The 13,977-nt window shown below is 43.4% G+C and overlaps 1 protein-coding gene across 4 annotated transcripts in view; it reads right to left on the bottom strand.

Moving 5' to 3' along the window:
• ttc28 (tetratricopeptide repeat domain 28) overlaps nt 1-13,977 on the bottom strand; it is a 184,179-nt gene that overhangs the window by 15,893 nt on the left and 154,309 nt on the right. For all 4 annotated transcript variants that reach the window (XM_075455513.1, XM_075455515.1, XM_075455514.1 and 1 more), the window contains exons 22-25: nt 2,104-2,244; nt 1,020-1,164; nt 723-902; nt 25-599 (exon numbers count right to left, since the gene is read on the bottom strand). In XM_075455513.1, the coding sequence (XP_075311628.1) occupies nt 25-599; nt 723-902; nt 1,020-1,164; nt 2,104-2,244 (1,041 nt within the window). The remainder of the gene's footprint in view (nt 1-24; nt 600-722; nt 903-1,019; nt 1,165-2,103; nt 2,245-13,977) is intronic.

Below are 13,977 nucleotides of genomic sequence, written 5' to 3'. Positions count from 1 at the left end.
AATGTTTAATCTGTGAAGTTATACCTCAGAACCACTAATTTGACTGTCAAGCACAGGTCCAGTATATCAGCAGCGGTGAGGAGGAAGTCCTGAAGAGACGGACTATCACACACACTCTCCATTTCACACATACTCTCCCCATCCTCGCTCCTCTCATCTGCTCCTCTGAGTCTCTCTGGGCTGCTGTGACTCTTCAGAAAGAAACCCTTGACCTTTCTGTCCTGATCCAGACCTTCGCCTGCTGTCGATGCCCCGCATGGAGATTTCACCTTGGGTCTGCCACCAAGCCCCTCCCCTCCGACGTGCTCTTGGCCGGGAGCGAGGACCAATGAGGCGAGCTTCCAGGAAATATGAGTCGCAAAGTGGACACACTCCGCCTTACTCAGCGCGGCTAAAACACGCTCTTTTGTGGCATTTGCTCCAGTCAGTGGATGACATCCCAGCTGTTCCCCCAGCCAAAGAGCCTCATCTTGGGCTGAGGGTAAGGGCCCCCACAGCCAGCGATCCATGACGCTGGGGGGCAGGCGAGGAGCCCCAACCACTGCAGCCACTGAGCCTCCATCAGAGCAAAGCAAAGGGCCAGTGCGGCGAGGATGAGGCTGTGGGTTGAACCATGTAGAGATTTTATTTTATTTTTACAGAGTAAGGAGCTAAAAATCTCACAGAAAAGGAAAAACAGTAGTGTTAAAGAAAATAACGTTATCAGAATATGAACTCCTTACCTTGATTCCAGCTTGCAGGCTGGCTAAAGAAGGTACAGAAATGAGACTAAACCTTTCATACAGGTACTCATTAGAAGAGCTGCCTTTGAGTAAGGCAAATGGGATCAGGTACAATTCTCCCTCCAGAACTAAAACAAGCTGTCTGTTCCTGCCAACAGGTCCGCTGCTGTGCATCAGGCCCTGATGTAAGTGATGTGGGGAAACAATGACAGAAAGACTTCAGCAAAAAGGAATAAAAAGAAAGAAAACAAGAACCTGATTGAAATACAAATCTTTGACAGGCGAACACATACATACCCCTTCCATTGGCGCTATGAGTAAGTCATAAAGGGCTCGGAGGGGCGGCTTGCCAATACAACTCAGTCGGGAATAAGAAGAAGATAAGCTGTCCTTTACCGGAGAAACTGTCGCACTGTACAGGCTTGTCATGCTCTGACAGTTCCTGTTAGAGGAATAAATGCACACATGACAGATGTACACACTGAACAGGGGTGGAAATCCATTAAATAAGACTCAGTCTGACACCATTTTTCCAATGTTTCCATGGATGACACATTGATGAAAATGTCAAATTGTTTTACTATAACCTAGGCTCCCAAGTCTCAAGCTCTGAGCATAAAACTCTGGAATTCACACTTCTCACAGCCTAACGCCACACATCCATTTTCTCAAGAATTTTTTTTAACAGTTTCAATAAATATCAGTGACTAACAATTACAAGAAGGTTATTTACCCTCTAATTTATAGTTTTGATGAGTCACATTTTTTTAGCTCTTTAAATCTGGCCTGGTGATGAGAACTGAAACGTCTGTTTTTCCTTAAAACCAGGACAACAATGTGTTGGAGATGAGGTCTAAGATTGTTCAGTATGGGCTTTAACTTGTGGCAAACTAAATCAAATATAAAATGAAAAGTTATGGAAACACCAAAAGGATTTCAAATCATCCTCGAGAAGACACAAGTTTTTAAATCTAGTTTCAGATCTGTTAACATAAAATGTTCTGACTTGTTGTTGCAGGAGAAGCACAGATGATACCAATTATGTTAATGACAGCTATGAAAGCTACAACACTGAACCAGACTGCAGGGTTCCTCTAAATGTAATGCAGTCATTTTAAAGTTATTATTACAGCTGAAAATATTTGCTGTGAGAGACGTTTGTAGTTTATATGGAGGCATTTAACTTTAAGGTCCGCTGTGTAGGATTCAGATGCATCATCACTCTCACCCTCCCTTTCTTGCATGTCTAAGAGAAATTATGCTGGCCGCTAAAATCACATAATACTATAACCTGGTGAAATGGAGACATGCACCATTTCGTGCATTTTATTTATTTAGGTATGTCAGTCAATAACCAGATTAAAAAAACATCAAACCAAACCTGTTAAAGAGGTTATTTCTGGACACCATGCGGAGATATCCTGTGGGGTCGGTGGCTGAGGTGAGTTTGTTGTTCAGGTCCTCAAACTGTTGCTCCAGCAGATCTCCGGCTTCACTCTCCGTCTCACTGCTGGAGCCAGCTCTGGCAACAAAAACAAAGAATGTCATTAGATACTTCGTCTAAATTTAGCTGATTCTCCCTCAATTCATTTGGAATATATGATAAAGTTTAGAAGGCTCAAAGTGCAGACTTTAGTCTGCAATGAAATCCCCCCCCCAAATGTGTGAATAAATCTAACATACCACTAACTGCCTCCCATTGATGTGTAAAGAAGCCTAATTATTGAGCTGTGACCCTGCCAGCACCCCACACAGGACAATTCAATTCAATTCAATTCATTTTTATTTATATAGCGCCAAATACAACAAATGTCATCTCAAGGCACTTAGATAGTAAGTCCAATTCAAACCAATTGGAATTCAATTAATTAATAATAATCATAATTCATAAAATAATCCAATTCGTTCTTATAGAGCCAATTCAAAAACAATTTCCTAGCTAAGAAAACCAACAGATTGCACTGAAAACTTTTTGTTTTTCGGTCCAATCTCCCGGCCTGAGCGTGCCTGAGGCGACTGTGGAGAGAAACGACTCCCTTTTAACAGGAAGAAACCTCTGGCAGAACCAGACTCAGGAAGGGTGGCCATCCGCCTCGACCAGCTGGGGTTTGAGAAGACAGAAAGGGGGGGAGGGGGCTGCTGTAACACCATTCAAAGGATATCTGTTGGAACAGGGAAACACGAGTTAATGACCATAATAATATCACATATACATAAAGAGAGTGAAGTGAGGAAAGGTGTGTCAGATGAGGCCCCCCAGCAGTCTAGGCCTATAGCAGCTTAACTATGGGATGTTTCAGGATCACCTGAGCCATCCCTAACTATAAGCTTTGTCAAAAAGGAAAGTTTTAAGCCTGGTCTTAAAAGTGGAAAGGGTGTCTGCTTCCCGGACATTTACTGGCAGCTTATTCCACAAGAGAGGGGCCTGATAACTGAAGGCTCTGCCTCCCATTCTACTTTTAGAAACTCTGGGAACCTCAAGTAAACCTGCAGTTTGGGAACGAAGTGCTCTGTTAGGAAAATATCTTACAATGAGATCTTTAAGATTGTCATGGTTTTGTTCAGACTTCTGACCCACATACAGAGAAAGCACTCAGAAGACACAGGATTTGGTAAAGTAAGTTTATTGGAAGCGTAAAGGGCTTGTCCGGAACGGTGAGGCGGATCTGGGCGTGATCCTTTCGGGGCAAGTTTCCTCCGCCAGGGAGAGGTGGACGGGTTTCAGAGATGGCTGTTAGGGAGTGGGCTTGTAGGTTCCTTCCAGGTGGAAATGAATAGTAGAGGACGACTGCTTCAGGGCAGGCAGGTATGTGCAATAGGAGCGGTTCCAGCTGTGTCTTCCAGAAGGTCCTTTCTCGGGGGGAATGACTTCTGGCTCGAAAAGGTCACGGGCAGAACCTCCGTGTTAGAGTAACAATCCGGCGGCGTGTAGCTGGCCTCCGGCTCCTTATATATTCTCCGGTGATGAGGCTGACGATCTGCAGGTGTGGAAGCAGAGCACCTGCAGCAGATGACCAGCCTAAGCAGCCCGTCCAAATATGCACTCTGGAGGAAGGAAAACTAAAAACCCAGCCATAAATCCTACTCCCTGACAAAGATATGATGGAGCTCGGTCATTAAGAGCTTTATATGTAAGGAGAAGAATCTTTAATTCTATTCTGAATTTAACAGGGAGCCAATGAAGAGAAGCTAAAACTGGAGAAATATGATCTCTCCTGTTAGTTCTCGTCAGAACTCTGGCTGCAGCATTTTGGATCAACTGAAGGCTTTTTAGAGAATATGTGGGACAGCCCAATAATAAAGAATTACAGTAGTCCAATCTTGAAGTAACAAATGCATGAATTAGTTTTTCTGCATCACTCTGAGACAAGATGTTCCTGATTTTAACAATATTACGAAGGTGAAAGAAGGCAGTCCTAGAAACCTGTTTTATATGCGAGTCAAATGATAAGTTCTGGTCAAAAATAACTCCAAGGTTCCTCACTGTAGAACTAGAAGCCAAGGAAATACCATCTAGAGTAACTATATAGCTAGACAATCTCTCCCTGAAACGCTCAGGTCCAAAGATAACGACTTCAGTTTTGTCTGAATTTAGCAGCAGACAGTTCTGAGTCATCCAGGTCTTTATGTCTTTAAGACATGCTTGTCGTCTGACCAACCTATTGGGTTCATCTGGTTTTATAGATAAGTACAGCTGAGTATCATCAGCATAGCAATGGAAATTTATGCCATGCTGTCTAATAATGTTACCTAATGGAAGCATGTATAAAGTAAAAAGAATCGGTCCAAGCACAGAACCCTGGGGAACTCCATGACTTACTCTGGTGTGTGAGGAAGATTCTTCATTTACAAGAACAAACTGAAATCTATCAGATAAATATGATTTAAACCAGCCTAATGCAGTTCCTTTAATCCCAATAACATGTTCAAGTCTGTGTAATAAGATACTGTGATCGACCGTATCAAATGCAGCACTGAGATCCAACAGGACAAGCACAGACACAAGTCCGCTATCAGAGGCTAAGAGGAGATCATTGGTAACTTTCAGCAGTGCAGTTTCTGTGCTATGATGCACTCTGAATCCTGACTGAAACTCTTCAAACATATTATTTCTGTGTAAGTGATCACAAAGCTGAGCTGCAACTATTTTTTCAAGAACTTTTGACATAAAAGGGAGATTGGATATAGGTCTATAATGAGCCAACACTTCTGAATCAAGAGTATAATCTGTACACTCATAATATTCTGCAGGCCAGCAACTCTGATGTGCCCTTCTGTAAGAATCACTGGCCATAAAAGGCACATACTGTCACGTCTATGAGGTTTTGCCATGTTTTTAGTTCTTGTTTAGTTTTTAGTTTTGTCATGTCTTAGTTTTCCTAATCTTCAAGTCCAAATCCGGTTTTAGGTTTGCCATGTTTAGGATTGTGTCACGTCTTCGTTTTAAGTTTTAGGTCCAGATCCTGTATTTAGTTTAGCCATGTTTTCCCCATAGTTTCTGTTGCTCTGCCATTACCCTCATTCACAGCACCTGTAGTTTTCCCATCAGCTGCACTCACTCACCTATCACCCAGTCAGTATTTAGTTTTCAGGTTTCCCCATGCACTTTGTCAGATCCTTTCACCATCTACACCGTCTTCACGCAAAGCCAAAGTTAAGTACCAGTAAGTTATGCCATGTCAAGTCATAGTCATGTTTTGTTTTCCACAGTCTAGTTTTGGTATCTGGCTCAGCCACGCTTTATATTAACCTTGTTTTTGAAAAATAAAGTTTTGCTTTTTTGAAAGTCCGCATCCGTGTCCTTTCCACGCCTCGCACCCCACCAACCTGACACATACCAAAGGCACATAACCAAAATATTTGCTATTTTTCCACTATAACATTTTTAACAAAAAACGTGCTGGCAAGGGCATATGACAAATTGTGCAACCTCAGAAATAGCCTCTTTCAAGTTGACTACGTGGGTTTGATTATAGCTGATGTGATTTTTTTTTTTTTTTTTAAAGACTCAATGGGCATCATACAATTTAGATTCAATGAAGGAAGGGGAAGGAAGTGTCGTAAAAGGTGTGAATTTTGTGGGCGAGAAACAACCATAAATAGGGAATGCCTGGCACGCAGACCCAGACTTCACAATGTCACAACCAAGAAGGATCAGTGTTCAGGAGGCTTTAGCAATTCTACAGAGCATGTCGGACTGTGAATCTGATGGAGGAGATGTGGACCTCGCAGTTCAGAATGAAAACGTTGTCACCGATTCGTCAAGTGATGAGGATGCGACTGCTCTTGCACCTGTAAATTCTCCCCTCCAAAGAGGCACCAGGAGACGGGTGGTCAAGTATGTGATTGAGCAGGATAGTTCAGACACAGAGGCCACGTCGGATGAGGAGGAAGACGCAACGCATTTTACCCCCCTTTGTAATAAAAAAACAAAAAGTTGCAGATGTGGGCATAACACCTGGATGCACAGAGAAGGCGAAAGATGGCACTGTGAGGTTCCACCAAAAAAAGTTGGAGACTTTTCTGCTCATGAAAGTCCAGACAGCATTCAATGGATCTGGAGGGCCACAGAGTTTGTAACACACCATATCACGAGTCGCCTTCAAAGCTTCCTGTGTTTGTTGGATATCAGCATGTTGTTGACCATCAGAGACCGCACAGTCCAGGAGGGCCGTAGAACAGGCCGTAGAGCTGATGGCGTTCCTACAAGGGCTACATTGGTGCCATGCGACTCATGTGGGCCAATCGATTCGGCACCCCAGATATCAAAGCCATAATGCCCCGTAACCGCTTTCTTGAAATAAAGTGATACCTTTGCTTTGACAACAAGGACACCAGCAAGCAGGGGCGTAGCACCAAATTTGGGGCCCCAGGAACAACCACTACCATGCATATTTGAACCAACATCGACCCTATGTTAGGCTTTTGGGACACTTGTATAGGCTAATAGTTATTATGAAAATAAATACATTTAAGACAAATATGGCTTCTATTTCACAATTATGTGGAAGCCAACAAAATGAGAGATTATTTGTTAATTATTTGACTTCGGCTGCTATCAGGGCCGTAGCCAGGATTTAGGAATAGGTGAGGTCTATGATGCGCGCGCATATCGCGCGCCGAAATTTTTACAATATATATATATATATATTTTTTAAATTATATAGTTTTTAATATATAGCAGTGTTGCACATTGAGGTAGCAAAATAAACCATTATAATGTAACTAGAACCTATAGCTAAAAATAACCTGATTATTTCCCAATGCAAGCATACAAATGTTTGGTACAAGCAAAGGCCATTTGGCCAGGCATAGAGTAAGGCTAACTAACCAATATAAAAAATAGAGTTAAAAATAGATGGATAGATGCATATTGTAGGCTATAGTTGTTGCTAAACAACCTATAAAGATTTATGGGCTATATTGAATTCATTACTAAATTAGATGTGAAAAATTGTCTCCAGCCTACATAAATGTGCATTGCTATAACAAGGTGCTGTCTTCTTTATTCATGAACCATACATGACATCGATATAACAATCATATCATTCTAAAGAGCTTGAGCTGAGCTTTCCGTCAGTATATAGCAATCGCCGCTGCACTGCAGAGTGGCCGAGGAAATCGTTCGTCAAATTCGTCTAATTTTTCTATTACTGATTACTGGTATGCAGCTACTATGTTGACGGTACTTTTCTCACCGACTACGGAGCGCACACACGTGTTATATACACCGTTGGAAAGGGCAGAAACAGACCTTTCAAATGGTACCACGCAGTCACACATTCACGAAAGTGATGTCAACACAAACGTCAATTGAAACGTGTATGCGAAAACCGAGATTAAATAAATAAATAAATAAAAAATCCCTGAAAATTACCGAGGTCCAGACCTCACTTTCCTCATAGCTGGCTACGGCCATGGCTGGTATCACAGTGGTATGCAACGGAATGTGAATGGGATAATCAGTTACTGTAGGCTGTAATTTTGACATTTGGGCTCACCTTTCTTGGGAAAGAAATCAGTAAGCAGTTGCTTTCCTTCATTTTGTCTCTCTTGCCTTTCTTTTCTTTTCTGAAAGCCTGATTTTTTTTTTGGATGACATCTTTACTGTGCCGGCTGCTGCGTTTAATGCCTAATAATGAAGTGAGTGAAATTTATGGCGCATGTACAATCAAAAGTCCGCCAGAGCGCGGACTAAACCAATGCGCACTGATAATGGGGGTGTCTGATATAGATTATAGCCTATTTGCAGGCTGGGATATACATTTCAACAGATGTATTTCCAGAGAACATTGGATTTTTATAAATTACCAACATATATTGATATTATTTAAAAGATGATTTTTTGAAAACGAAAGAAGAAGAAAATTTCCCTTAGGGCCCCCCCTGTAGGCTGGACCCTGTGAATCAGTCTGACTTTTCCCCCCTGTTCGACGCCGCTGCCAGCAAGGAGCGCACACAAATGGAAAAATTAGCAGAAATTTCAGTCATCTGGCAGCGGTTTGTTCAGAATTGTTTCGTCCTACAGTCCAGGGCAACATGTTACCGTGGAAGAGCAGTTATTTCCTTCAAAGGTTCGTTGTCCCTTTCTGCAGTTCATTGCATCCAAGCCTGACAAGTTTGGAATCAAGTTATGGATTGAAGCAGAGCTGGACACAAAATACATGTGTAATGTCATCCCTTACTTGGGAAAAGATCCCACTAGTCCGAGGCAGGCAGTCAGAGAATGTTGTTTTGAAATTGATGGAAGAATTTATGGATCAGGGAAGGACTGTAACTATGGACAATTTCTCCACCTCTCTGTCTTTGGCTGACAGGCTTCTTCAACGAAAAACTGCTTGGCACCATCAACAAAAATTGTCGGGAGCTACCAGCAAATGCATAGGAAACCTTGGGGCGCCAGTTGTACTCCACACAGGTGTTCACAAGTGCCTTGCTGATAGTGTTTGAAACAAACAAAAAAAAGAAATCTGTTTGTCTTCTGAGCACCATGCATCAGAAAGTGGAAATTGTGGACACCCAAAAACAAAAACCAAACATTGTTGTTGATTACAACCATTTCAAATGCATGTTTGACATCATGGACCAGAAATCACGCAACTACTCTGTGTGTGCAGGAACACGGAGATGGCCCATGGCTGTGTTTTACAACCTGCTTGACATGAATGTCACAAATGCACATGTCTTGTACACAGCATGTACAGGATCCAAAGAAAGTTGCCAATTGTTCATGCTGGGGCTTGCAGATGAACTTCAAAACAGGCTTTTGCAGGAAAAGGTACAAGGGGAAGAACACAAACAGCTGCGCCGTGAGATGAGAGTTTCTCAGAAGAAAAAGACACAGTGCCAGGTGCGCATACTCTGCAATAATAACAGACGCACCGAACTTTGTGTACACTGGCGCAAATACACCTGTGGCAAATGTAGGAAAGACTCACCATGGGAATGTGGAAACTGCTAGATGGGACAACTATATGCTACATTTCTGTGCTTTGTATAGCCTCTATATGTAGTGAGCCTGCTTTTCTTCACGTGAAATAAACATTTATTTCCTTCCTGCAGTTATGTCGTCTTTTTGTAGTTTTTCCAAGCTGAAATTGTGTTTTTTGGTACACTATTTTCAGTCCTCTGACCTCTGACATTCAGTGGAGTTACATGGCACTGTAAAAATCGGATTAAGGGCTAAATTACAATAAGACTGAGTTATTAGGTTCATGTATACACCATAATCTGACAAGAAATTGGATCGGATCGAGTTACTCGTGATCGGATTAAGACCCCGGGATAACTCGGTTGAAAGTCACACTAAACATGCTTGTAGACGTTGAAGCCTGTGGTGAATTGGACTCTGCGTTCTGCGCATGCTCGAGTTTTTTCCCCGGTAACGTGAACCGGCAGTCAAAGGAGACAATATTACTGTTGTTGTCGCCGCCATCGGAAAGAAACAAAGAACACGATGGAGAATGCTCCGTTGGGCATCGCGTTTGTGCAACAAGCAGCTCATCACAGACCAAATGTAGAGGGACGTAGCTTCATCTTGCCCTTCGTTCGCCATCTTTCTCCAATGCCCACGTTTGTTGTTGTTGGTGGTGAAGCGGTCAACCGGAAGTGGCTCTATTAGCAATAGTTGAAATGGGTACAGCGCCACCTATTGTACATATGTCGTATGACATGCTTTGTGCCAATGATTCCATTTATTCACCGCCATATATACTTGGATAAGTGCCCTTCTCAAATAAGGAGCATAATCCAACTATAGCTATAATCGAATTAATCTCATCATGTTGACCCACTGATTGTGAGCTTGATAGATTAAATTGTCCTTGAAATTGGGGTGTAACCTACAACTAAATTACCATTCATGAAGGATTTAGTATGTCCCTTCCTAACATGACAGGCCATTATTAAAATAAGTGTTTATATGACCAATAGAAAGCGTTTCTCGGATCAACTGCCAAAATAAGGTGAACACACAACTCAACACATAGTATGCTGGACTGATCAGAGTTCATTCAAACAACAGTTCACAATACAATGGAGACAGTTAGCACCTTGAGAGGAATACACAATTTTTGCAGAGGGGAGGGGGCATGCAGCAGAAGTGAAAATCTCTGGGCCTGTTAGTGTTGTTTTTACTCATCTGCAGTTATTACATGTCAATAAAACTTGAGATGTGCTAAAAATGACAGACTAATAGCCAGTGGTTAAACAACAGTCTGTAGCAACAAAAACCCTGCGAGCTTTGGGTGAATTAAGCGTACAATTTATTGCTCATGCATAAGTAATTTCTTCATTCAGTCACTCTAACACTAACACTTAAACTGTGAGGATACAGAAAGTAAACAAAAGGTGTGTGATACTTTTTAAAAAAAGGAAATAAGTATAATCAATCACAAGAGCCTTTTGTGGTGCATTGACGGCTTGCTGAAAGCAAACATTGTTCTGAATCCACATTTGTCATTCCCAGAGAGATTTAATCTGTCAAAGCTGCATTTTTTGATGTTTGAACACAAATTGGAGGCTAGTAAAACTCAATCATCATACGAAAATGCCAGACTTTCTACAACTTCAACTTTTAACACTCACACATGACAGATGCAGTGAATCAATGTAAAATACCGCCAGCCCACTGCAGTGGTTTTCATCAAAAGTTGTGTGGAGGAACATTTGCTGACAAGACACATGGTAGTGATTTACTAACCCGTGTAGTTCTGCCAACCTGGGCCTGAACACTGCGGCAGCATAATTTGAGGATAAAGAAAACTGGCAGCAGAGAGCAAGAGAAAAGCAGGATAAATGAAATACAGCATGTGTATACTCAAACCTTCTTTGTTCAATGTTTGCCTTTTTGTTTTAATGAGTGTACATAAGATATACACTCACCGGCCACTTTATAAAAGGTTGGACCACCTTTTTCCTTCAAAACTGCCTTAATTCTTCGTGGCATACTGTCAACAATGTGTTGGAAACATTCCTCAGAGATTTTGGTCCATATTAGCTGCTTTCGGACAGACCGTTCTAAGAACGCAGTTATCAGAACTGTCCTACTCAAATTTCGTTCTGATAACTGTCCTTCCACAGCGGAACTGTTTCAGTCTGCATTCGCACATGAGTCGGGACCAGGTCGGGACTGATGCGCCGCGCACAGCCGTCTGCGTGACGTGTTAGCCGTTAGCCGTTTAGCGCCACATTCAACAACAAAACAAAACAAAGCAAAACCCGGTAAAAATAAGGAGAGAAGAAAAACACAACAAAGAAGCTAATATGGAGAGCTAGGAGGCCACCGTGTTCATGGTCTGCATGATGGTGATATTAATTATGGACGATCACATCAGGCGTCTAATATCGAGGCTGGAAGAGCTCACAGAGAGAGTCAGGAGATACTTTTTCATTTCATGAAGGAAGAAAGGAGAGCAGAGCGCCGCAGACAAAGGAGACAAAGTGTAAGTTTAACTTATTAAACACGCGCCGGTTGTGTCTGTGTCCTATGAGGAAACATTTCAGCCGTGATAGCATTACATGGGGCGTAGCTACCAACCACCAAACACCTACGTCAGATGCGTTCTATAGAACCATGAAAAGACCCGACCTCGGAGAAGGAGCTAAATAGTTATAGGAACTGAGGGAGATAGCCCCGAGTTCCTGTATGTCCGAACACGGGAGAAAACGGCCCCGTGGATTAAAAGGTTATTAGAACTGCCAAAGGTTCCTACAGTCCGAAACGGCTATTGACATAACAGCATCACGCAGTTGCTGCAGATTTGTCGGCTGCACATCTATGAACCGAATCGCCCGTTCCACCACATCCCAAAGGTGCTCTATTGGATTGAAATCTGTAGATCTGCTGCCCTTTCTTTCTCATCATACCCCCGCACACTTGGGGGGCTGGAGCGCTCTGCCTGTCGAACATGCTTACCACTGGAGACCCTGACCTCACCATGCCCACGTTCTCGTCTGCTATGACTAAGGACGGTGTGGAACACCTAATCGCCACTGTGGGCCCCCCAGTCTATGCACGGGCACGCTGCCAAGACACAGCCAAGTTGGCGATTGCCAGGGAGGAGTTCGCTACTATGGAGCGTCTTGGCATAGTGCGCCGCTCAAACAGCCCATGGGCCTCCCCCTTACACATGGTTACTAAAGCTGATGGCGGTTGGCGCCTCTGTGGTGATTTCCGTCGCCTGAACAACGCCACAAACCCTGACCGATACCCTGTTCCAAACATACAGGACTTCTCCGCTCACTTGGCTGGGGGCCATCATCTTTTCCAAGATCGATCTGGTGCGCAGATAACACCAGGTGCCAATCCATCCACAGGATGTGCCCAAAACAGCTGTAATTACACCCTTTGGCCTGTTCGAGTTCCTGCAAATGGCTTTCGGCCACAAAGGGGTGGCACAGACATTTCAGTGTCTAATGGACTGATGTACATGTGATGTGAGACATGTCATTCTTGTTTGTTTACTTTCTCAATGACATTCTCGTAGCCAGCATGTCTGCGCAGGAACACCTGACACACCTCCAGCAGCTGTTTGAAAGGCTCAGCGAGCACAGGCTTATTGTCAATCCTGCCAAGTGCCAATTCGGACAGTCGTCCATCACCTTCCTGGAACACCACGTCACTCCACAGGTAGCAGTTCCACTTCCTGCCAGGGTGGAGGCAGTCAATGGTTTCCCACGCCCGCGCACCACAAGCTCTCTTCAGGAGTTTCTGGGCATGGTGAACTTTTATAATCGTTTTCTTCCCCATGCAGCCCACCTCATGCGTCCTTTGTACAAGTCCCTGCGAGGAAAAACAGCCAATAATAAGGTGGATTGGTCCCCAGAGAGGGACAAAGCCTTGTGTGCTACCAAGACTGCACTGGCCAACACTGCTCTGTTGGTGCACCCATCTCCCAGTACCCCGAGCGCCCTCACTACAGAAGCCTCTGACTATGCGGTGGGGGCGGTTTTTAAACACTGGATGGGTGGTGCCTGGCAGCCACTGGCCTTTTTCAGCAAGCAGCTCCACAACTGTGAGAAGAAATATAGCATCTTTGATGGAGAGCTCCTAGGTATATTCCTTGCCACCCGACACTTCAGATTCCTGTTGGAGGGCCGCCGGTTCACTGTTTTGGTGGACCATAAGCTGCTGACGTTCACAATGCCATGGTCTGGTCGTCAGCAGCGTCAGTTCTCTGCAATCTCCGAGTTTACCAAAAACATTCAACACGTGGCAAGCGAAGACAACTTATTCGCTGACTGTCTTTCCCGGGCGAGTGCCTTTTCTTTTCACCTAGGACTGGACTATGCCGCCATGGCAATGGACCAAGCCACAAGGTTGTGATTGGTAACAACATCATTTCCGGAACAGTGTTGTTTTCGTCAACGATGACGATGACGAAATCATTTCGTTGACGCCACTTTTTTTCATGACGATAACGAGACGGTGACGAGATAAACATAGCTCTCTGATGACGAAAACATGACGAGACGTGTGTGAGATTTCGTTGACGAGACGAGAATGGACGAAAATGTTAGTGGGTGATCTGTCAGACGTTTAAAATACATGACATTTCTGCTTATTGTGTGTGTCAATTAAAACCTAAAAAGTATCTGCTGCGGCACCTTAAGGCTCGCCACAGGGATATTTTTTCGAAGGTAAGTTACAAATGCTGTTAACATAATCGATACATTTCATAGTAAGCTAATACATTAGTACGTTTTCCACATACTCCTGGCGCAAATGGGCTGCTAACTTCAGGCTAAAGTTAGC

Source organism: Odontesthes bonariensis, chromosome 22 (assembly GCF_027942865.1).
Source record: "Odontesthes bonariensis isolate fOdoBon6 chromosome 22, fOdoBon6.hap1, whole genome shotgun sequence".
Classification (NCBI taxonomy): domain Eukaryota; kingdom Metazoa; phylum Chordata; class Actinopteri; order Atheriniformes; family Atherinopsidae; genus Odontesthes; species Odontesthes bonariensis.
This window is presented reverse-complemented; position numbering and strand designations above follow the sequence as displayed.